At 42.6% G+C, this 26,141-nt stretch overlaps 1 protein-coding gene across 1 annotated transcript in view; it reads right to left on the bottom strand.

Annotated features, from left to right (window-relative positions):
• Positions 1–26,141, bottom strand: part of LOC139758413 (RYamide receptor-like) — a 256,445-nt gene that overhangs the window by 52,169 nt on the left and 178,135 nt on the right. Inside the window, 2 exon segments of the mRNA XM_071679795.1 lie at positions 1,371–1,512; positions 9,489–9,675. Of these exon segments, the coding sequence (XP_071535896.1) occupies positions 1,371–1,512; positions 9,489–9,675 (329 nt within the window).

Genomic DNA, 26,141 nt, shown 5'->3' with positions numbered 1-26,141 from the left:
ATGGTGAACATAGCCTCGGAAAGTTACAAAATGTAGAGAGAGAGAGAGAGAGAGAGAGAGAGAGAGAGAGAGAGGAGTGAATATACAACACATTGCGTCCACCATTGATATATAGACCTTGAGAAGATATATCACATAGCTATATATATATATATATATATATATATATATATATATATATATATATATATATATATATATATATATATATAGAAGCTGGAAAGGATCACAATTTTGCGCGTAGATCAAGATATTCCTATGAGTCCACGGGGGAAAATGAAAAAACGAAAAGTTTCATTTTCGTGTTTCATTTTCCCCCGTGGACTCATAGGAATATATAGAAGCATTACATCTGCTGTATGAGCAGTGGATGTGCTTTACGTAGTGTGTTTACGAGGTTGGAGGAAGACTGGTTGGCGTTATAATTGCGTTAATGAACTCATCCTTAAAGCTGATCATCTCGCGTCATGGTTAGAGACTTGTTCATTTTTCACTTTACGATGCTGTCATTCTCCTTGTGAGGGGTATGTACTGCCACTTTGCACTCAAGGCCTAGATTTCGAGGACAACCTAAAGGAGAAGGTAGTACTCGACAACCACAAACCTGGAGAAGACCAGCAGGAGGTAGTGGTAAAGGACGACGTACAGGAGGTTGTCCTCGAACACGACCTATACGAGGTAGAACTCGACAACCACTAACCTTGAATTGGGGGGAGGAAGAGGACGACAGCGGGAGGCATCACTCGAGGAGGACATATACAGATGATACAGCACTCGAGGACCACTTACCTGGCATTGAGGGAAGCGGTACTCGAGGACCACCTTTATTATGTAATGCAGTAGTCAAGGACCATCTTCAGAAGGTAGTACAATAGTCGAGGATGACCTTCAAGAGATAGTACAGTATTTGAGGTCCACTTTCAGGAGATAGCACAGTACTCGAGGATAGCCTACAGATGGTAGTACAGTAGTAGAGGATCACCTCTAAGAGGTAGTCCAGTATTCGAGGACCACCTTTACGAGGTAGTACAGTACTCGAGGATCACCTTGAAGAGGTAGTCCAGTATTCGAGGACCAGCTTTACGAGGTAGTACAGTTGTCGAGGATCACCTTGAAGAGGTAGTCCAGTATTCGAGGACCACCTTTAAGAGGTAGTACAGTAGTCGAGGATCACCTTGAAGAGGTAGTCCAGTATTCGAGGACCACCTTTAAGAGGTAGTACACTAGTCGAGGATCACCTTGAAGAGGTAGTCCAGTATTTGAGGACCACCTTTAAGAGGTAGTACAGTAGTCGAGGATCACCTTGAAGAGGTAGTCCAGTATTCGAGGACCACCTTTAAGAGGTAGTACAGTATTCGAGGACCACTAACCTGGAGTAGGTGTAGATGAGGACGACGAGGGGGAGAAAGTACTGGAGGACCATCAGTGTCATGGTGTACGATTTGCGGAGTGACTCGTCTGGCCACATCTCTCGACACACCACACGTCCGTACGACTGGTAGATACGATTCTCTACAGGAAGAAAGACGACATATGAATATATGGGTATGTTAGAAGGAATAGTGGTTCCAACAATGTTGTATGGTTGCGAGGCGTGGGCTATGGATAGAGTTATGCGCAGGAGGGTGGATGTGCTGGAAATGAGATGTTTGAGGACAATGTGTGGTGTGAGGTGGTTTGATCGAGTAAGTAACGTAAGGGTAAGAGAGATGTGTGGAAATAAAAAGAGCGTGGTTGAGAGAGCAGAAGAGGGTGTTTTGAAATGGTTAGGGCACATGGAGAGAATGAGTGAGGAAAGATTGACCAAGAGGATATATGTGTCGGAGGTGGAGGGAACGAGGAGAAGTGGGACACCAAATTGGAGGTGGAAAGATGGAGTGAAAAAGATTTTGTGTGATCGGGGCCTGAACATGCAGGAGGGTGAAAGGAGGGCAAGGAATAGAGTGAATTGGATCGATGTGGTATACCGGGGTTGACGTGCTGTCAGTGGATTGAATCCCACCTCTCCTCGTTCCCTCCACCTCCGACACATATATCCTCTTGGTCAATCTTTCCTCACTCATTCTCTCCATGTGCCCAAACCATTTCAAAACACCCTCTTCTGCTCTCTCAACCACGCTCTTTTCATTTCCACACATCTCTCTTACCCTTACATTACTTACTCGATCAAACCACCTCGCACCACATATTGTCCTCAAACATCTCATTTCCAGCACATCCACCCTCCTGCGCACAACTCTATCCATAGCCCACGCCTCGCAACCATACAACATTGTTGGAACCACTATTCCTTCAAACATACCCATTTTTGCTTTCCGAGATAATGTTCTCGACTTCCACACATTCTTCAAGGTTCCCAGGATTTTCGCCCCCTCCCCCACCCTATGATTTACTTCCGCTTCCATGGTTCCATCCGCTGCCAGATCCACTCCCAGATGTCTAAAACACTTTACTTCCTCCAGTTTTTCTCCATTCAAACTTAACTCCCAATTGACTTGACCCTCAACCCTACTGTACCTAATAACCTTGCTCTTATTCACATTTACTCTTAACTTTCTTCTTTCACACACTTTACCAAACTCAGTGACCAGCAAAAGGCAAAGGAAATAAGAGTGAGTGCTGAAATTACAGAGGTATACGTTTGTTGAGTATTCCTGGGAAATTATATGGGAGGGTATTGATTGAGAGGGTGAAGGCATGTACAGAGCATCAGATTGAGGAAGAGCAGTGTGGTTTCAGAAGTGGTAGAATGTATGCGAGAAATACTTAGAAAAGCAAATGGATTTGTATGTAGCATTTATGGATCTGTAGAAGGCATATGATAGAGTTGATAGAGATGATCTGTGGAAGGTATTAAGAATATATGGTGTGGGAGGCAAGTTGTTAGAAACAGTGAAAAGTTTTTATCGAGGATGTAAGACATGTGTACGAGTAGGAAGAGAAGAAAGTGATTGGTTCTCAGTGAATGTAGGTTTGCGGCAGGGGTGTGTGATGTCTCCATGATTGTTTAATTTGTTTATGGATGGGGTTGATAGGGAGGTGAATGCAAGAGTTTTGGAAAGAGGGGCAAGTATGCAGTCTGTTGTGGATGGGAGAGCTTGGGAAGTGAGTCAGTTGTTCTTCGCTGATGATACAGCGCTGGTGGCTGATTCGGGTGAGAAACTGCAGAAGCTGGTGACTGAGTTTGGTAAAGTGTGTGAAAGAAGAAAGCTGAGAGTAAATGTGAATAAAAGCAAGGTTATTAGGTACAATAGGATTGAGATACAAGTCAATTGGGAGGTAAGTTTGAATAAAGAAAAACTGGAGGAAGTGAAGTGTTTTAGATTTCTGGGAGTGGATTTGGCAGCGGATGGAACCATGGAAGCGGACGTGAATCATAGGGTACTGGAGGGGGCGAAAGTTCTGGGAGCGTTGAAAAATGTGTGGAAGTCGAGAACGTTATCTTGGAAAGGAAAATGGGTATGTTTGAAGGAATAGTGGTTCCAACAATGTTATATGGTTGCGAGGCGTGGGCTATAGATAGAGTTGTGCGGAGGAGTGTGGGTGTGCTGGAAATGAGATGTTTGAGGACAATATGTGGTGTGAGGTAGTTTGATCGAGTAAGTAATGAAAGGGTAAGAGAGATGAGTGGTAGGAAAAAGAGTGTGGTTGAGAGAGCAGAAGAGGGTGTTTTGAAATGGTTTGGTCACATGGAGAGAATGAGTGTGGATAGATTGATGAAGAGGATATATGTGTCAGAGGTGGAGGGAATGAGGAGAAGTGGGAGACCAAATTGGAAGTGGAAAGGTGGAGTGAAAAAGATTTTGAGTGATCGGGACCTGAACATGCAGGAGGGTGAAAGGCGTGAAAGGTATAGAGTGAATTGGAACGATGTGGTATATCGGGGTCGACGTGCTGTCAATGGATTGAACCAGGGCAAGTGAAGCATCTGGGGTAAACCATGGAAAGTTTTGTGGGGCCTGGATGTGGAAAGGGAGCTGTGGTTTCGGGCATTATTACATGACTGCTAGAGACTGAGTGTGAACGAATGTGTCCCTTGTTGCCTTTTCATAGCACTACCTTGCGCACATGAGGGGGGAGGGAGATGTTATTTCATGTGTGGCGGGGTGGCGGGGAATAAATAAAGGAAGACAGTATGAATTATGCACTATGTATATATGTATATGGTTGTGTGTGTATATATATGTATACGTTGAGATGTATAGGTATGTATATGTGCGTGTGTGGACGTGTATGTATGTACATGTGTATGGGGGTGGGTTGGGCCATTCTTTCGTCTGTTTCCTTGCGCTACTTCGCTAACGCGGGAGACAGCGACAAAGCAAATTAAATACAGAAAATAACTATAAAAAACACATGATAACCTTCAGTAGCAAGGATTCGAACCTAGTACCACATGCGTGGTAGCTTTGTGCGCTGATCACTGGTTACTAGTTATCGAATAGTCATTTCCCTGTTATGGGCAGCATGGCTGAGTGGTTAGAACACCAAGTTACCACGCATATGGTACGAGGTTCGAATCTTTGTCACTGGAGGCCGCTATGTGAGGACGGTCGAGTCTCGTCAAAGAACTTCTCACTCCAAAGGAGTCTACACATCCTTGCTGCTGGAAGTAGCGCAGCAATGGGCTTAAGGTGACCTTAAAAACAATGTCTTTGGTAAAACCAGAGTTTGTGCATAAGAATTGGCCCTAAGGGAGTTGTTAATCTGTGAATATAGGGTAAGGTAAACTGACGAAAAGGTTTTATGTAGTGAAATATGGCTGTCATTTCCCGTAGAGTTTCGTTCTTGTCTGGCTAAAGAATGGGAATTTTTGTGAGGCTTGGCACATTACACGGCAGACGATGGTTTGAAGTAAACGTCTACTATACTAGTGATGTTCTGGTGTTCACCTGTGTATCACAGCAACGCAGTACATATAAAGAATATGCATTAGAGATATTTTCTGTTGTGATATTTTGAGATTTCTTTTTTAAGGCTAAATTGATTTTGATTAGCAGTGGTAAAAAGTTAAGTACATGGCTCATTTGCTTCGAACGTTATGGGATAAACTGTGTTTTGTCTTTCGCTCTGAATGAATCTTTGTCTCTCTCTCTCTCTCTCTCTCTCTCTCTCTCTCTCTCTCTCTCTCTCTCTCTCTCTCTCTCTCTCTCTCTCTCCGCTAATCAAACCTGCATTCATTTCTCGGCTAATTAGAACCATTAATATCAACTCTTGGGAAATTTCGTCCTAAGTTTAAAATGCAAACAAGTTTTTCAACCATAAGCCTTGAAGTTAAATCATTTGTTAGGTCCCGTGCGTAATTCACATTTTCGTGTGTGAAAGCCATTGTTCTATTTGCATGATTTTGTTTTGCGTGTTTTGAGGTAACAGTTTGGCCATTTGCATATGAGGGGTCGTTTAACACTTCGGTTTGTGAGGATAGATGTGTGTGTGTGTGTGTGTGTGTGTGTGTGTGTGTGTGTGTGTGTGTGTGTGTGGAGGGGACATAGAAAATCAACAGATGGTCTAATATGACCATTCCCTTGAGAACTCTTTTGTAGAGGTCAAAATATTCTAGAACTGTGTCCGTGTCTTATACCCTAGCCTAGCAATCCAGGAAAGTGAATTAAGCCAACGATTATTTTGTCATTTCTAAGAAGATCTGTGGCAAGTGTTTGTGTAAATGGATACGTCCAGGGATGGGGTCAAATGCTTGCTGATATCAGCCACATACATAAGTACATATGGGGAGGAAGATCAGAGAATATCACAGCTTCGCATGATTATAAAAAAAGATATTTTGAGGTTTATTCTCTCATGATAATCATTGAGTGTGTATCTAATCAAACGATTAACTAACACCAGTTAGAAATGATTATTCCATATTAATCATAAAGGACAAAGATAGTATCTTTTTTTATTTGCTTTTTTTTTTTCTTGTCACATCTGTCCCTTTGATATCCTGTTCATAAAATCATGCGGGGGAAATTTAATCAAATGTCGCAAAAATAAAAAAAAGCAAAACATGTATTATTCAGCATGACATATCACCATTGTGTTCAGTGAACTATAAATCATACACAAAATCAAAACGGAAAGAAATGAAATATGTAAACATAGATTTGATTGTACTAGTAAGCTCCAGTGATGTGAATAACACACCTGATTGTACTGGGGTTACATCAAAAACTGAATCTTTTTTGTGTGTGTGTGTGTCATTAATGTTTTCACGGTGTAAAGTGGACCTGAGTACCACTGAATAACGCGTCCTAGGAATTGTGTTCCCACTGAAATCATCAGTTGAGCCAAGCTGTTGCTCCAGCCAGAACAGAGGCCTCTATGTTTGCTTCTATATATTTCGTGCGAGTTCCATGTGGGCGTCCGAGTCTTAATAGCATGATATGTGTGAGGTAGGGAGGGTATTTGCATGAGCGCTTCGCTCCGGGAATGGTTGTGGTAGACAGTGTGGAGGATGTGGTACGCCGTGTGGAGGATGTGATATAAGCCTTGTGGAGGGTGTGGCACGCCTCGTTGAGGATGTCTTACACCGTGTGGAGGTTTTTGGTACACCGTGTGGAGATTGCTGTACGTCGTATGGGGGATGTGTTAAACCGTGTGGAGGTTAAGGTACGCTGTGTGGTGGTTTTAGCACACCGTGTGGAGGATGCGTTAAACAGTGTGGAGGTTGTGGTACATCGTGTGGAGGCTGGGGTACACTATGTGGAGGCTACGATACACCATTTGGGGGCTGGGGTACGCCATGCAGAGGCTCTCTCTCTCTCTCTCTCTCTCTCTCTCTCTCTCTCTCTCTCTCTCTCTCTCTCTCTCTCTCTCTCTCTCTCTCTCTCTCTCTCTCTCTCATCTGGGTACAATCATGCACCGCCGGCAAGACAGGTTCATTCGCAAGCGTTTAAAAAAAAAGAAAAGGGAAAAAAATGTTTAATTAGTCTCATGTAGTGAGGCAGGCTTGTTAACCTGCCTGGAAAATGATAGTGGGTTGGGTCGCCTGGAATTAGGTCGGGGAAAGGTGGGGATTGGGTGTTGGTGGGGGAGATGGTTGGGGTGGGGGAGGAATGAAGACACGGTGTGTGTGTGTGTGTGTGTGTTAAGGACTAACCAAGAGAGAGAGAGAGAGAGAGAGAGAGAGAGAGAGAGAGAGAGAGAGAGACAGACAGACAGACAGACAGACAGAGAGAAAGAAAGAGAGAGAGAGAGAGAGAGAGAGAGAGAGAGAGAGAGAGAGAGACAGACAGACAGACAGACAGACAGACAGAGAGAGACAGACAGACAGAGAGGAGTGAGGGGTAGCCCTTGAGCGGTGTTCATACCCCTACTACTCATGTTCAATGAGGGACCGGGTTGGTGGCTGGGGAGTGAGGGTTTGGAGTGACGAAGGACTGGGAGTTCAGGCAGGAGACGTTGTTATAATCGCCACTGCCGTACATTGAACGCGTCCTCCCTGAGCGTCTTACGTATGATCTACTTCGCTATGCTTACAGCGTACCCGTCCGTGGGACCCACGTCAGCTGTGCTGTGAAGTTCGTTGGTCTCGCCAGCGTCTGTGTGTTCACAGCTGCGTGCAACAGCATTTTGATTACAGCTGCACGTAGCATTATAGGAGGGGTAAGGTAACTCTTAGGTTTATGACCAGCTGTTTGTATCAGCTGTTGTGCCAGCTGTTGCGCCAGCTGTTGTATCAGCTGCTGTTGTATCAGCTGTTGTGCCAGCTGTTGGGCTAGCTTTTATGCCAGCTGTTGTGCCAGCTGCTGTGCCAGCTGCTGTCCCAGTCGTTGTCCCAGCTGGTGTGCCAGCTGTTGTGCCAGCTGTTGCAGCAGCTGCTGTGCCAGCTGTTGTGCCAGCTACGCTCTTCTTTGTCCTCGAGAGATGGTCCTTAGTTCCTCTCTCTCTCTCTCTCTCTCTCTCTCTCTCTCTCTCTCTCTCTCTCTCTCTCTCTCTCTCTCTCTCTCTCTCTCTCTATCTATCTATCTATCTATCTATCTATCTATCTATCTATCTATCTATCTCCTCTCATTAGCTGGAGAAGAGATCGAGGTAGACATCGACTTTGGCGAGACAAAAAAAAGAAAAAAACTCCTTTCCTTCGTCTGCTCTCACTCCTACAAGAGCGTCCTATCTAGGACTCGCCTCACGTCGGCCCTTCCTAAACATCTTTCCTAACCTATCTATCTATCTATCTATCTATCTATCTATCTCCTCTCATTAGCTGGAGAAGAGATCGAGGTAGACATCGACTTTGGCGAGACAAAAAAAGAAAAAACTCCTTTCCTTCGTCTGCTCTCACTCCTACAGGAGCGTCCTATCTAGGACTCGCCTCACGTCGGCCCTTCCTAAACATCTTTTGACTCCATCGCCAATGGAATCATCCCTCTCCCCCCAGCCAACGCCCCTCGCTGTGAGGGTGAGGGAGGAGTGGGGGAAATATAAAAAAAGAGGATGTGTTCTGTGTATTTTCCCCTCTCTCGAACTTCTTCTGCCATCAGGGATTATTTGATATAAACACGGGCCACCACATCAACACGTACCTTAGATCCTTTTTAGAGATAGAGGAAAATGATATCTTCAGTGGGTTTGGGTTATCTTTTACCATAGTTGGGGAGAAAAAGATATCTCCAGTGGTTTTGGGTTATCTTTTACCTTAGTGGGGGAGAGAAAAAGATATCTTCAGTGGTTTTGGGTTATCTTTTACCTTAGTGGGAGGAGAGAAAGATATCAGCGATAGCAGGAGCTACGAGGATGTTCATCTCAACCATTTTCGACCAAGACATTTTCAGGAAAACCTGTTCTCCTGACGAAGGCGTCGTCGAAACTGACGAAAAAAAAAATTAATTTGTTCCTTGGTTCTTGCTTTTAGTTTTTTTTTCATCTTCGCTGCCTCTAATCCATCTTATTTTGTTACCAAGGGCAGAAGATCCTGTAGAAGATCAATACAATATCTTCAAATATCTCTTTTGAAATCTTCGCTATCTTTCTCATCATTCAGCCAAGGGGCTTCTCTTACGAAATTTCTTTAATCTGTGGCGCCTTAGCCTTGCACCCTGAGGCTCGTGGCGTGTGCAGTCCTTGTACAGAGGAGGCGGGAGGAGAACTGTGTGTTGAGGAAGTCTTGCAAGTCGTAGAATGAGGGCTACCTTGATGGTATGAGGGATGAGGAAGCAGAGGAGGACGTTGGGATGGGAGTGAATGAGGTAGGCAAAGACAGAGAGGGAAGTGTTATGATAGAAGAAGAGAGAAAGAGAGAAGAGAGAGAGGAGACAGACAGACAGACAGACAGAGGAGACAGGGACAGGAAAATATATATATATATATATATATATATATATATATATATATATATATATATATATATATATATATATATATATATATATATATATATGAGATGCAATGAAGCAAAGTGACACCAACAGAAGACCTCACTCAGAACCATGACAACACCAGCGTTCAACGAGCCCTTATCAAGGCGGCCCTTGACCACCAGCCCTCACCAGTTGGATCCAGCCTTGAGAAGAGTGCTATGGGTAAGGTCGTCAGCAGGGCCGATCCCCACACCAGGGCGATGATGACCTTGGCCTGCAGGCGGGTCATTCGGGGTCGCAGAGGGTAGATGATGGCTAGGTATCGGTCGAGGCTGATGGCCACTAAGGTGTAGGCCGAGACGAAGATGGACACGCCCTGTGATGAAGAGAGAGAGACACACAGATGATATTAGAACCTTCGAAATTACCATCGTAGAAAGATTCGTGTAGGGAAGAATATTATGAGTTTTGTGAGTAGGGGGGTTTGTGAGTATCAATAGTAATGTACGTAGGGACAGTAGGGTTTGATATTATGGGTAAAAACTTTGGGTGTGAGAATATTATGAGTCTGGTGGACTCACAACTCGTAATCATTCGACCTTAGAATAGAAAGTATCACAGAGGATCGGTGTTCTGAACTCTATACCTGTATTTAAGTATTACGTGTTTTTGCACTTATTAACTTAAACTTTACCTTCTATGCATAAGATTTCGTATGTCATGAATGCTCAAACAGATATACATGAGTAAAAAAGTACACACACACACACACACACACACACACACACACACACACACACACACACACACACACACATGAGTCAACACGGGCCTGTCCGGGTCGGAACCCCATAGTTCGAATCCATGGCGCTGCATTCGTCCCACACCCAATCCATGTGTTCATCCTCTCCTCAAGATTGGTCGACAAATGGGTATCTGGCTTAGGCTGCTGCGTTTCTGTGTGTGTGTGTGTGTGTGTGTGTGTGTGTGTGTGTGTATGTTTTATATACACATGGGAGTAAAGACATGGTGTATACATTTATATGTATATATATATATATATATATATATATATATATATATATATATATATATATATATATATATATATATATATTCATTTATTTATTTTACTTTGTCGCTGTCTCCCGCGTTAGCGACGTAGTGCAAGGAAACAGACGAAAGAATGGCCCAACCCACCCACAGACACATGTATATACATACACGTACACACACGCAAATATACATACTTATACATATCACGTATACATATGTATACACACACAGACATACATATATATACACATGTACATAATTCATACTGTCTGCCTTTGTTCATTCCCATCGCCACCCCGCCTCACATGGAATAACAACCCCCTCCCCCCTCATGTGTGCGAGGTAGCGCTAGGAAAAGACAACAAAGGCCACATTCGTTCACACTCAGTCTCTCGCTGTCAAGTATAATGCACCGAAACCACGGCTCCCTTTCCACATCCAGGACCCACAGAACTTTCCATGGTTTACCCCAGACGCTTGACATGCCCTGATTCAATCCATTGACAGCACGTCGACCCCGATATACCACATCGTTCCAGTTCACTCTATTCCTTGCATGCCTTTCACCCTCCTGCATGTTCAGGACACGATCACTCAAAATCTTTTTCACTCCATCTTTCCATCTCCAGTTTGGTGTCCCACCTCTCCTCGTTCCCACCACCTCTGACACATATATCCTCTTGGTCATTCCTTCCTCATTCATTCTCTCCATGTAGCCAAATTATTTCAGAACACCCTCTTCTGCTCTCTCAACCACACTCTCTTTATTTCCACACATCTCTCTTACCCTTTCATTACTTACTCGATCAAACTACCTCACACCACATATTGTCCTCAAACATCTCATTTCCAGCACATCCACCCTCCTCCGCACAACTCTATCTATAGCCCACGCCTCGCAATTATATAACATTATTGGAACCACTGTTCCTTCAAACATACCCATTTTCGCTCTCCAAGACAACGTTTTCGACTTCCACACATTTTTCATCGCTCCCAGAACTTTCGCCCCCTCCCCCACCCTATGATTCACTTCCACTTCCATGATTCCATCCGCTGCCAGATCAACTCCCAGATATCTAAAACACTTCGCTTCCTCCAGTTTTTCTCAATTCAAACTTTCCTTGCAATTGACTTGTTCCTCAACTCTACTGTACCTAATAACCTTGCTTTTATTCACATTTACTCTAAGCTTTCTTCTCTCACATACTTTACCAAACTCAGTCACCTGTTTCTGCAGTTTCTCACCCGAATCAGCCACCAGCGCTGTATCATCAGCAAACAGCAACTGACTCACTTCCCAAGCTCTCTCATCCACAACAGACTGCATCCTTGCCCCTCTTTCCAAAACTCTTGCATTCACCTCCCTGACAACCCCACCGATAAACAAATTAAACAACCATGGACACATCACGCACCCCTGCCGCAAACCAACATTCACTGAGAACCAATCACTTTCCTCTCTTCCTACACGTACACACACCTTACATCCTCGATAAAAACTTTTCACTGCTTCTGACAACTTGCCTCCCACACCATATATTATTAATACCTTCCACAGAGCATCTCTATCAACTCTATCATATGCCTTATCCAGGTCCATAAATAATACATACAAATCCATTTGCTTTTCTAAGTATTTCTCACATACATTTTTCAAAGCAAACACCTGATCCACACATCCTCTAACACTTCTGAAACCACACTGCTCTTCCCCAATCTGATGCTCTGTACATGCCTTCACCCTCTCAATCAATACCCTCCCATATAATTTACCAGGAATATTCAACAAACTTATACCTCTGTAATTTGAGCACTCACTTTTATCCCCTATGCCTTTGTACAATGGCACTATGCAAGCATTCCTCCATTCCTTAGGCACCTCACCATGAGTCATACATACATTGAATAACCTCACCAAACAGTCAACAATACAGTCACTCCTTTTTTGATAAATTCCACTGCAATACCGTCCAAACCCGCTGCCTTGCCGGTTTTCATCTTCCGCAAAGCTTTTACTACCTCTTCTCTGTTTACCAAATCATTCTCCCCAACCCTTTCACTTTGCACACCACCTCGACCAAAACACCCTATATCTGCCACTCTATCATCAAACGCATTCAATAAACCTTCAAAATACTCACTCCATCTTCTCACATCACCTCTACTCGTTATCACCTCCCCATTAGCCCCCTTCACTGATGTTCCCATTTGTCCATTTGTTCCCTTGTCTTACGCACTTTATTTACCTCCTTCCAAAACATCGTTTTATTCTCCCTAGAATTTAATGATACTCTCTCAACCCAACTCTCATTTGCCCTCTTTTTCACCTCTTGCACCTTTCTCTTGACCTCCTGCCTCTTTCTTTTATACATCTCCCAGTCATTTGCATTGTTTCCCTGCAGAAATCGGTCAAATGCCTCTCTCTTCTCTTTCACTAATAATCTTACTTCTTCATCCCACCACTCACTACCCTTTCTAATCTGGCCATTTCCCACGCTTCTCATGCCACAAGCATCTTTTGCACAAGCCATCACTGCTTCCCTAAATACATCCCATTCCTCCCCACTCCCCTTACCTCCTTTGTTCTCACCTTTTTCCATTTTCTACTCAGTCTCTCCCAGTACTTCCTGACACAAGTCTCCTTCACAAGCCCACTTACTCTCACCACTCTCTTCACCCCAACATTCTCTCTTCTTTCTGAAAACCTCTACAAATCTTCGATTTCGCCTCCACAAAGTAATGATCAGACATCCCTCCAGTTGCACCTCTCAGCACATTCACATCCAAAAGTCTCTCTTTCGCGCGCCTATCAATTAACATGTAATCCAATAACGCTCTCTGGCCATCTCTCCTACTTACATACGTATACTTATCTATATCTCTCATTTTAAATCAGGTATTCCTAATCACCAGGCCTTTTTCAGCACGAAAATCTACAAGCTCTTCACCCTTTCCATCTACAACACTGAACACCCCATGTACACCAATTATTCCCTCAACTGCCACATTACTCACCTCTGCATTATTATTATCATTATCATTATCATTAATATCATCATTATCATCATTATCAATGCTATTATTGTTATTATTGTTATCATTATCAATATCATTATTATCATTGTTATTATTATAATTTTTATCATTATCATTATTATTATTATTATTATTATTATTATTATTATTATTATTATCATTATTATTATTATAATTATTATTATTATTATCATTATTATTATTATTATTATTATTATTATTATTATTATTATTATTATCATTATAACTATTATTATTATTATCATTATTATTATTATTATTATTATTATTATTATTATTATTATTATTATTATTATTATTGTTACTATCATTATCATTATTCTTACTATTATCATCATAATAATCATTATTATTAATATTATTATCATTGTTATTACTATCATTATTATTTTCATCATTATCATTATGATAATTATGATCATTATTATCATTATTATCATTATTATTGTTATTATTATCATTATTATTATCTTTATTAATATTAGTATTACTATCATTGTTATCTTCATTTTCATATTATTATTATCATCATTAGTATTATCATTATTATCGTCATTATATTCATTATTGTTATTATTATTGTTATCATTATTATCTTTACTATTGCTATCTTTATCATTGTAAATATAATCATTATTTTAATCATTATTATTATTATTATTATTATTATTATTATTATTATTATTATTATTATTATTATTATCATTATCATTATTATTATTATCATTATTATTATTATTATTATTATTATTATTATTATTATTATTATTATTATTATTATTATTATCATCATTATCATTACTATTATTATTATTATTATTATTATTATTATTATTATTATTATTATCATTATTATTATTATTATTATTATTATCATTACTATTATTATTATCATCATTATCATTACTATTATTATTATTATTATTATTATTATTATTATCATTATTATTATCATCATCATTATCATTACTATTATTATCATTATTATTATTATTATTATTATTATTATTATTATTATTATTATTATTATTATCATTACTATTATTATTATCATCATTATCATTATCATTATCCCTCATATAGTGGCTCTCACAGCGCCACTGGTGAGCTACATTCATGAGCAGGGATTCAGGGCCTCTGAGAGAGATAATATCAGAAGGTACCAAGATTCTTTCTCCCCCGCGCGCTCTTCCTTCCTTCCTTCCCTCCTGCATTAGTCATTGTGTTTTTATCCAGCACAGTTTTCAACCGTGGGTCGTGTCTGCTTCACGTGTGCTGGAAGAGTATTTGAACTTTATAGACGCACCAGAAATGTGTGGATCCTCCTGGTCCTCGATATGTGCCAACATGTTCTGCGATTCCAGGAAATTCCCTGGGCTCCCCTTTTGTCCCCTTGAGCCCAGGTACGGTGGAGCCCCAACACCCACCCAACCTCCTCTCATTGGCCGTGAGCAGGATGAAGAGGATGAACTCCTGTAAAGGGAGTTCTTTGACGAAGCTGTACTGTGTGTGTTTGTGTGTGTGTGTGTGTGTGTGTGTGTGTGTGTGTGTGTGTAATCAACACACCAGTAGACGTTCACAAGGATTTTTCAGCGAGAAATAAAGGAAGAAGTCAAGAAGCCACAGGGATGAACTCCATCCCCATAGCACGTCGAGCAAAACACGAGAAGTAACCCTAGAGGAAAATTCCCTCGCTTCGTGAGAGAGAGAGAGAGAGAGAGAGAGAGAGAGAGAGAGAGAGAGAGAGAGAGAGAGAGAGAGAGAGAGCATATATTAACACGATTTAAACAAGTCTACCCTCCTAACTTTCGCGGAGGGTCTGCGAAATAAAACGAGTATGACAAAGTTCAAATTTTCGTACATTTTGATAACGTTATGGAGCTGCGAGTTAGGGCTTGGGAGAGATAATAAGTGTTAATTAGCGTTGATTAAGACATGAAAGGTTATTTGTAATAAAGTTATCTTGATCAAAAGATGGTTTTCCCTTGTGTACCGAAGACTTTACGAACGTATGTACCTACGTGGTCAACTGTTCTGTTTGTGCTTACTATATTTGTGCTACTGAGAGAGTTTTACACTCATATTGCCCCGTCTCTTTAACATTACATATTCATTTACTTATTTATCATTTTATTTTGCTTTGTCGCTGTCTCCCGCGTTTGCGAGGTAGCGCAAGGAAACAGACGAAAGAAATGGCCCAACCCAACCCCATACACATGTATATACATACACGTCCACACACGCAAAATACATACCTATACATCTCAATGTACACATATATATACACACACAGACACATACATATATACCCATGCACACAATTCACACTGTCTGCCTTTATTCATTCCCATCACCACCTCGCCACACATGGAATACCATCCCCCTCCCCCCTCATGTGTGCGAGGTAGCACTAGGAAAAGACAACAAAGGCACCATTCGTTCACACTCAGTCTCTAGCTGTCATGCAATAATGCCCGAAACCACAGCTCCCTTTCCACATCCAGGCCCCACACAACTTTCCATGGTTTACCCCAGACGCTTCACATGCCTTGATTCAATCCACTGACAGCACGTCAACCCCGGTATACCACATCGCTCCAATTCACTCTATTCCTTGCCCTCCTTTCACCCTCCTGCATGTTCAGGCCCGATCACACAAAATCTTTTTCACTGCATCTTTCCACCTCCAATTTGGTCCCCCACTTCTCCTCGTTCCCTCCACCTCCGACACATATATCCTCTTGGTCAATCTTTCCTCACTCATTCTCTCCATGTGCCTAAACCATTTCAAAACACCCTCTTCTGCTCTCTCAACCACGCTCTTTTTATTTCCACACATCTCTCTTACCCTTGCATTACTTACTCGATCAAACCACCTCACACCACACATTGTCCTCAAACATCTCATTTCCAGCATATCCATCCTCCCGCGCACAACTCTATCCATAGCCCACGCCTCGCAACCATACGACATTGTTGGAACAACTATTCCTTCAAACATACCCATTTTGCTTTCCGAGATAATGTTCTCGACTTCCACACATTCTTCAAGGCTCCCAGGATTTTAGCCCCCTCCCCCACCCTATGATTCACTTCCGCTTCCATGGTTCCATCCGCTGCCAGATCCGCTCCCAGATATCTAAAACACTTTACTTCCTCCAGTTTTTCTCCATTCAAACTTACCTCCCAATTGACTTGACCCTCAACCCTACTGTACCTAATAACCTTGCTCTTATTCACATTTACGCTTAACTTTCTTCTTTCACACACTTTACCAAACTCAGTCACCAGCTTCTGCAGTTTCTCACATGAATCAGCCACCAGCGCTGTATCATCAGCGAACAACAACTGACTAACTTCCCAAGCTCTCTCATCCACAACAGACTTCATACTTGCCCTTCTTTCCAAAACTCTTGCATTCACCTCCCTAACAACCCCATCCATAAACAAATTAAACAACCATGGAGACATCACACACCCCTGCCGCAAACCTACATTCACTGAGAACCAATCACTTTCCTCTCTTCCTACACGTACACATGCCTTACATCCTCGATAAAAACTTTCCACTGCTTCTAACAACTTGCCTCCCACACCATATATTCTTAATACCTTCCACAGAGCATCTCTATCAACTCTATCATATGCCTTCTCCAGATCCATAAATGCTACATACAAATCCATTTGCTTTTCTAAGTATTTCTCACATACATTCTTCAAAGCAAACACCTGATCCACACATCCTCTACCACTTCTGAAACCACACTGCTCTTCCCCAATCTGATGCTCTGTACATGCCTTCACCCTCTCAATCAATACCCTCCCATGTAATTTACCGGGAATACTCAACAAACTTATACCTCTGTAATTTGAGCTAGCTTCGTCTCTTCGATGTATATCAACTGACTGTTATAATTCTCTCTTGTGTCTCCCCTGATGATGTGATTATTACACGAGAGTGCACTTGGGAACTTTTCGTGTTTCATTTTCCCCTTGGACTCATAGGAATATCTTGATCACGCGCAAAATAGTGATCCTTTCCAATATATATATATATATATATATATATATATATATATATATATATATATATATATATATATATATATATATATATATATAATGTCTTTATTACTATACACACACACACACACACACACTTTTATCGACCGACACCGAGAGGAGGACGAACACCTGGGTCAAGTGTAGAATCCATGCATGTTCTACCCCAAGCAGTCCCGTTCTGCCTCATGGTCAGTAACGCTAACCATCACACCACGGAGGTCCATGGGAGTGTTTTGTGCGTCCAACCGCTTGTCTGTCTACCTGTCTGTCTATCTATATGTCTGTCTGATGGCTGAACCCCCTTGATCCCTCATCTCCGAAATGAGATGTCATACAGTAGAAATCTTTAAACCTGTTTTTCTATTTTTTCCTCGGCAACAAACCTGGTTTAGAATTTCTAAGAGCCTTCGTAATTTGCATATTCATCAGACAACCTAATTTAACTTATCTTGGGACTTCCTGTCAGCTGCATCTACGGGCGACGAGACAACGCTACTTATATAAGATGCTCGACTGTATTGTTTAACAGCGAGAGGCCACTGTCAGGATGTTGCTCCTTTGTCTCATACTTGTCCTCATTTTAAGCCTTTTTGAATGATTTTTCCAATTGCATTCTAGCGTTGAAAAAAAAGGACCATCTAATATCGCTGAAGAGTTCATTCCCACCCGAAGTATGCAGCGAAAAGCCACTTTTTTGTTATATGTGAAGGTATTCATCGTTGATATCAGCGATGTTCATGTGGGCTATTTCGTGTGTGGCGGGGTGGCGACGGGATTGGATGAAGGTAGCAAGTATGGATATGTCCATGTGTATATACGTATATGTCTGTGTATGTATATGTATGTATATCTATATGTATGTATATGTGCGTGCGTGGGCGTTTGTGTATATACATGTGTATGTGTGTGGGTTGGGCCATTCCTCGTCTATTTCCTTGCGCTACCTCGCTAATGCGGGAGACGGCGGTTAAGTATGATATATAAATAAATATGTTTCGTTTATGTTAGCTGAGGCGGCACGGGCAGCTGAGGCCCTCTTAAAAGCCATCCCATTAATGCTGTATATATATCTACACCCTAGCTTAAGCCAGCTATCCATTTTATCGTCCAGTATCTAGAGGTGGATGAACAGCTTGGTTGACTGCGGACCGACCGCAGCATCCAGGATTCGAACCTATGCGATCCACCTTGGGCGGCCCGTGAATGCGTCACGGTCGAAACGCTAACCGCTACACCACTGGAGTCCATATATATATATATATATGTATATATATATATATATATATATACACGAGCAAAGTGCATATGAACGCGCACCTTCATAGGAAATACAAACCTCCACCAGCCAGGATCGAACCCGGGACCCTTATGTAACAGGCGGGAATGCTACCGCTAGGCTATGGGCCTGGCTAATAGGAAATAACTATTCGAATACTATGTACTCGAATACCCTTCGTCTCACATCCATGAGCAAGGGCGCCTATACCGGTCATTTCCCAACGGGAGGGGAGGATTTCAAGCCCACTTATCCCTCCCCTTTTAGTCGCCTTGTACGACACGCAGAAAATACGTGGAAAGTATTCTTTCTCCCCCATCCCCAGGGAGATATATAGATGTCTATATATATATATATATATATATATATATATATATTTTTCTTATACTTTGTCGCTGTCTCCCGCGTTTGCGAGGTAGCGCAAGGAAACAGACGAAAGAAATGGCCCAACCCCCCCCCATACACATGTACATACACACGTCCACACACGCAAATATACATACCTACACAGCTTTCCATGGTTTATCCCGGACGCTTCACATGCCTTGATTCAATCCACTGACAGCACGTCAACCCCTGTATACCACATCGCTCCAATTCACTCTATTCCTTGCCCTCCTTTCACCCTCCTGCATGTTCAGGCCCCGATCACACAAAATCCTTTTCACTCCATCTTTCCACCTCCAATTTGGTCTCCCTCTTCTCCTCGTTCCCTCCACCTCCGACACATATATCCTCTTGGTCAATCTTTCCTCACTCATTCTCTCCATGTGCCCAAACCATTTCAAAACACCCTCTTCTGCTCTCTCAACCACGCTCTTTTTATTTCCACACATCTCTCTTACCCTTACATTACTTACTCGATCAAACCACCTCACACCACATATTGTCCTCAAACATCTCATTTCCAGCACATCCACCCTCCTGCGCACAACTCTATCCATAGCCCACACCTCGCAACCATACAACATTGCTGGAACCACTATTCCTTCAAACATACCCATTTTTGCTTATCGAGATAATGTTCTCGACTTCCAAACATTCTTCAAGGCTCCCAGGATTTTCGCCTCCTCCCCCACCTAATAATTTACTTCCACTTCCATGGTTCCATCCGCTGCCAGATCCACTCCCAGATATCTAAAACACTTTACTTCCTCCAGTTTTTTGCTTACCTCCCAATTGACTTGACCCTCAACCCTACTGTACCTAATAACCTTGCTCTTATTCACATTTACTCTTAACTTTCTTCTTTCACACACTTTACCAAACTCAGTCACCAGCTTCTGCAGTTTCTCACATGAATCAGTCACCAGCGCTGTATCATCAGCGAACAACAACTGACTAACTTCCCAAGCTCTCTCATCCCCAACAGACTGCATACTTGCCCCTCTTTCCAAAACTCTTGCATTCACCTCCCTAACAACCTCATCCATAAACAAATTAAACAAGCATGGAGACATCACACACCCCTGCCGCAAACCTACATTCACTGAGAACCAATCACTTTCCTCTCTTCCTACACGTACACATGCCTTACATTCTCGATAAAAACTTTTCACTGCTTCTAACAACTTGCCTCCCACACCATATATTCCTAGTACCTTCCACAGAGCATCTCTATCAACTCTATCATATGCCTTCTCCAGATCCAGAAATGCTACATACGAATCCCTTTGCTTCTCTAAGTATTTCTCACATACATTCTTCAAAGCAAACACCTGATCCACACATCCTCTACCACTTCTGAAACCACACTGCTCTTCCCCAATCTGATGCTCTGTACATGCCTTCACCCTCTCAATCAATATCCTCCCATATAATTTACCAGGAATACTCAACAAACTTTTTTTTTTTTTTTTTTTTTTTTTTTATACTTTGTCGCTGTCTCCCGCGTTTGCGAGGTAGCGCAAGGAAACAGACGAAAGAAATTCCCCAACCCCCCCCCATACACATGTACATACACACGTCCACACACACAAATATACATACCTACACAGCTTTCCATGGTTTACCCCGGACGCTTCACATGCCTTGATTCAATCCACTGACAGCACGTCAACCCCTGTATACCACATCGCTCCAATTCACTCTATTCCTTGCCCTCCTTTCACCCTCCTGCATGTTCAGACCCCGATCACACAAAATCTTTTTCACTCCATCTTTCCACCTCCAATTTGGTCTCCCTCTTCTCCTCGTTCCCTCCACCTCCGACACATATATCCTCTTGGTCAATCTTTCCTCACTCATTCTCTCCATGTGCCCAAACCATTTTAAAACACCCTCTTCTGCTCTCTCAACCACGCTCTTTTTATTTCCACACATCTCTCTTACCCTTACGTTACTTACTCGATCAAACCACCTCACACCACACATTGTCCTCAAACATCTCATTTCCAGCACATCCATCCTCCTGCGCACAACTCTATCCATAGCCCACGCCTCGCAACCATACAACATTGTTGGAACTACTATTCCTTCAAACATACCCATTTTTGCTTTCCGGGATAATGTTCTCGACTTCCACACATTTTTCAAGGCTCCCAAAATTTTCGCCCCCTTCCCCACCCTATGATCCACTTCCGCTTCCATGGTTCCATCCGCTGACAGATCCACTCCCAGATATCTAAAACACTTCACTTCCTCCAGTTTTTCACCATTCAAACTCACCTCCCAATTGACTTGACCCTCAACCCTACTGTACCTAATAACCTTGCTCTTATTCACATTTACTCTTAACTTTCTTCTTCCACACACTTTACCAAACTCCGTCACCAGCTTCTGCAGTTTCTCACATGAATCCGCCACGAGCGCTGTATCATCAGCGAACAACAACTGACTCACTTCCCAAGCTCTCTCATCCCCAACAGACTTATACCTCTGTAATTTGAGCACTCACTCTTATCCCCTTTGCTTTTATACAATGGCACTATGCAAGCATTCCGCTAATCCTCAGGCACCTCACCATGAGTCATACATACATTAAATAACCTTACCGACCAGTCAACAATACAGTCACCCCCTTTTTTAATAAATTCCACTGCAATACCATCCAAACCTGCTGCCTTGCCGGCTTTCATCTTCCGCAAAGCTTTTACTACCTCTTCTCTGTTTACCAAATCATTTTCCCTAACCCTCTCACTTTGCACACCACCTCGACCAAAACACCCTATATCTGCCACTCTATCATCAAACACATTCAATAAACCTTCAAAATACTCACTCCATCTCCTCACATCACCATTACTTGTTATCACCTCCCCATTTGCGCCCTTCACTGAAGTTCCCATTTGCTCCCTTGTCTTACGCACTTTATTTACCTCCCTCCAGTACATCTTTTTATTCTCCCTAAAATTTAATGATACTCTCTCACCCCAACTCTCATTTGCCCTCTTTTTCACCTCTTGCACCTTTCTCTTGACCTCTTGTCTCTTTCTTTTATACATCTCCCACTCAATTGCATTTTTTCCCTCCAAAAATCGTCCAAATGCCTCTCTCTTCTCTTTCACTAATAATCTTACTTCTTCATCCCACCACTCACTACCCTTTCTAATCAACCCACCTCCCACTCTTCTCATGCCACAAGCATCTTTTGCGCAATCACTCACTGATTCCCTAAATACATCCCATCCCCCCCCCCACTCCCCTTACTTCCATTGTTCTCACCTTTTTCCATTCTGTACTCAGTTTCTCCTGGTACTTCCTCACACAAGTCTCCTTCCCAAGCTCACTTACTCTCACCACCCTCTTCACCCCAACATTCACTCTTCTTTTCTGAAAACCCATACAAATCTTCACCTTAGCCTCCACAGGATAATGATCAGACATCCCTCCAGTTGCACCTCTCAGCACATTAACGTCCAAAAGTCTCTCTTTCGTGCGCCTGTCAATTAACACGTAATCCAATAACGCTCTCTGGCCATCTCTCCCACTTACATACGTATACTTATGTATATATATATATATATATATATATATATATATATATTTTCTTTCTTTTCAAACTATTCGCCATTTCCCGCATTAGCGAGGTAGCATTAAGAACAGAGGACTGGGCCTTTGAGGGAATACCCTCACCTGGCCCAATTCTCTGTTCCTTCTTTTGGAAAATTAAAAAAAAAACCGAGAGGGGAGGATTTCCAGCCCCCCGCTCCCTCCCCTTTTAGTCGCCTTCTACGACACGCAGGGAATACGTGGGAAGTACTCTTAATCCCCTATCCCCAGGGATATATATATATATATATATATATATATATATATATATATATATATATATATATATATATATATATATGTATATGTGTGTGTGTATGTGTGTGTGTGTGTGTGTGTGTGTGTCTGTGTGTGTGTGTGTATAAAGAGAGAGAGAGAGAGAGAGAGAGAGAGAGAGAGAGAGAGAGAGAGAGAGAGAGAGAGAGAGAGAGAGAGAGAGATGAAAAAAGCTTTTCATGTCTGTGTTGCTATGTTATAGATCAACTATATGCCCACATATGATGAAAAAAAAGATGCACCTGGAATGTCTTGTGTCATCAAAGTCCTTGCGCTGTTTCTCAGTGTTATGGTCTCCAGGATTCAAAATGCATGAAATGGAGATCACATCCTTTGATATCGGCGTTTCCAACTAACCCCTTCGCAAGGACGTCTCATGTTAAGGTAGTACCGCTGATGGTCGCTAGAGGCGCTCTGTCGTGTTTACATCTTTGGCTAATTCTGCCGGAGGCCGCTAGGGTGGTAGGGAGCGTCTGGCTGATCTTTTCCCGCTTGTTTGCACTTAATGAGGGTCGGAAGAGTTGAATTATGGAGAGGTTCCATCAGAGATATGTCTAGAAATCACCACAAATATTTCCTGTTCAAAGTCTATGTGAGTACATGTTGGATTGCACCGCAAGATATTGGCAGTCTGGTGTGTTGGTGAGAGGTATTCATATTTTTTTCAAAAGTTTCCCATTAGCGAAGGCATTAACTTATTAGAATCATTATTATACAGCCTCAGGTTTCTCATTTTGGTGCTACTATAGCTTCGAGGGCTGCGCTCCATGCAGGAGCAGGGAAATGATGGAACCTCTATGGAACGACTAAGTTTCCTCGACGAGATTGCACTTCTTTCCGTCCAGTGGTGATGATAAGAGTCTCCTTAAGGGTGTGATTTCTCGCTCGTGGTGGAACCACTTGCAGGCTGAGTCTGGTAACGCTAGCGTAAAGTTACGGAGGGAGTGTACGTGAGATTATATAAACGGTGTAACCAGATAGACAGATAGATGTCAAGATGTTTCTCAATGTATGTAGCTGATGCGTCATGTCGGTTATCGTTCTATACATTGGCGAGGGATGTTGCTGGGTCGTGATGACCCAGCCTGAGAGATAAGGTCAAAGGTCAAGCTAAGGTACGCAAGGAATGTACCGTAGCGCTCAAGGGTAGCACCGTAGTAGCACCGTTGTGCTCCAGGGTCGTACCGTTTATGTTCAAGGATCGTACCGTCGTGTTCAAGGATCGTATCGTCGTGCTGAAGAGCCGTACCGTCGTGTTCAAGGATCGTACCGTCGTGGTGAAGAGCCGTACCGTCGTGTTCAAGGATCGTACCGTCGTGCTGAAGAGCCGTGCCGTCGTGTTCAAGGATCGTACCGTCGTGTTCAAGGGTCGTGCCATCGTGCTCCAGGGTCGTACCGTCATGTTCAAGGGTCGTGCCATCGTGCTCTAGGGTCGTACTCTTTTGTTCAAAGATCGTACCGTCGTGCTGAAGAGCCGTACCGTCGTGTTCAAGGGCTACACCGTCGCGCTCCGTGGCCGTACCGTCGTGCTCACACTCTCTTTCAACAATAGCTTCATGATCAATTCTATTTCCACTCTCCAGCATTCTACAATTTGCATATTAATCAGAACCCTTTGTTATGCATGATTCCACCGAGGGGATTAACACACGGGGAAATTAGCTGTCATCTCCCTTCCCCTTTGACCTGACCTGAGGGTTTGACCCGACCTGAGGGATTAAAGAACAATTTCATGATGTCTCTCGTCGGAGACGGGTCGTTTAGATAATGTCGTCTACCCACAACACATCAAAGGCGACCAGAATGGTAATGACAGGTTGAAGATCCTGGTAGAAACTAATCAAGCCACCGGTTGATACGCATTGATCACATAGAGAGAGACAAGGATAATACGAATAGAATACGATGATTTTGAAGGATTGAGTCACCCCTCCAGCGACAGTGTGTCTCCCACATTGAACGTGATTACAATGAGAATTTAGCGTCATCAGTGTTTAAGAATTGGTGGAAAGTAAAACTGACTGTATTGTATTTCCCATCATTGAATAAGTTGTAGGAATAGGGGTGAGGCTCGCTCTGAATGTGGACGTATTTGCTTAAATGACTCTCTCTCTCTCTCTCTCTCTCTCTCTCTCTCTCTCTCTCTCTCTCTCTCTCTCTCTCTCTCTCTCTCTCTCTCTCTCTCTCTCTCTCTCTCTCTCTCTCTATGCTACCGCTAGGCTATGGGCCTGGCTAATAGGAAATAGCTACTCGAATACTACGTACTCGAATACCCTTCGTCTCACGTTGGTGAGCAACGGGGTCTACACCGGTCATTTCCCAACAGGCGCACATAGCCAGCAGATAGCATTTTACCGAACTGTACAACGCGGAGGTATATGAATACGAACAAAGTGCATAGGAACGCGCACCTTCATAAAACATACAAACCTCCAACCGCCAGGGGTCCCAGGTTCGATCCTGGCTGTTGGAGGTTTGGTATGTTCTATGAAGGTGAGCGTTCCTATGCACTTTGTTCGTGTATACATATATATATATATTTATTATTATTTATTTTGCTTTGTCGATGTCTCCGGCGTTAGCGAGGTAGCGCAAGGAAACAGACGAAAGAATGGCCCAACCCACCCACAGACACATGTATATACATACACGTCCACACACGCAAATATACATACCTATACATCTCAACGTATACATATATATACACACACAGACATATACATATATTAACATGTACATAATTCATACTGTCTGCCTTTATTCATTCCCATCGCCACCTCGCCACACATGAAATGACAGTCCCCTCCCTCCTCATGTGTGCAAGGTAGCGCTAGGAAAAGACAACAAAGGCCACTTTCGTTCACACTCAGTCTCTAGCTGTCATGTAATAATGCACCGAAACCACAGCTTCCTTTCCACATCCAGGCCCCACAGAACTTTCCATGGTTTACCCCAGACGCTTTTACCCCATGCCCTTGTTCAATCCATTGACAGCACATCGACCCCGGTATACCACATCGTTCCAATTCACTTTATTCCTTGCACGCCTTTCACATTCCTGCATGTTCAGGCCCCGATCACTAAAAATCTTTTTCACTCCTTCTTTCCACCTCCAATTT

This window comes from Panulirus ornatus, chromosome 30, assembly GCF_036320965.1.
Source record: "Panulirus ornatus isolate Po-2019 chromosome 30, ASM3632096v1, whole genome shotgun sequence".
NCBI lineage: Eukaryota > Metazoa > Arthropoda > Malacostraca > Decapoda > Palinuridae > Panulirus > Panulirus ornatus.
The sequence above is the reverse complement of the archived record's forward strand: the minus strand, read 5'-3'. Positions and strand labels throughout refer to the sequence as shown.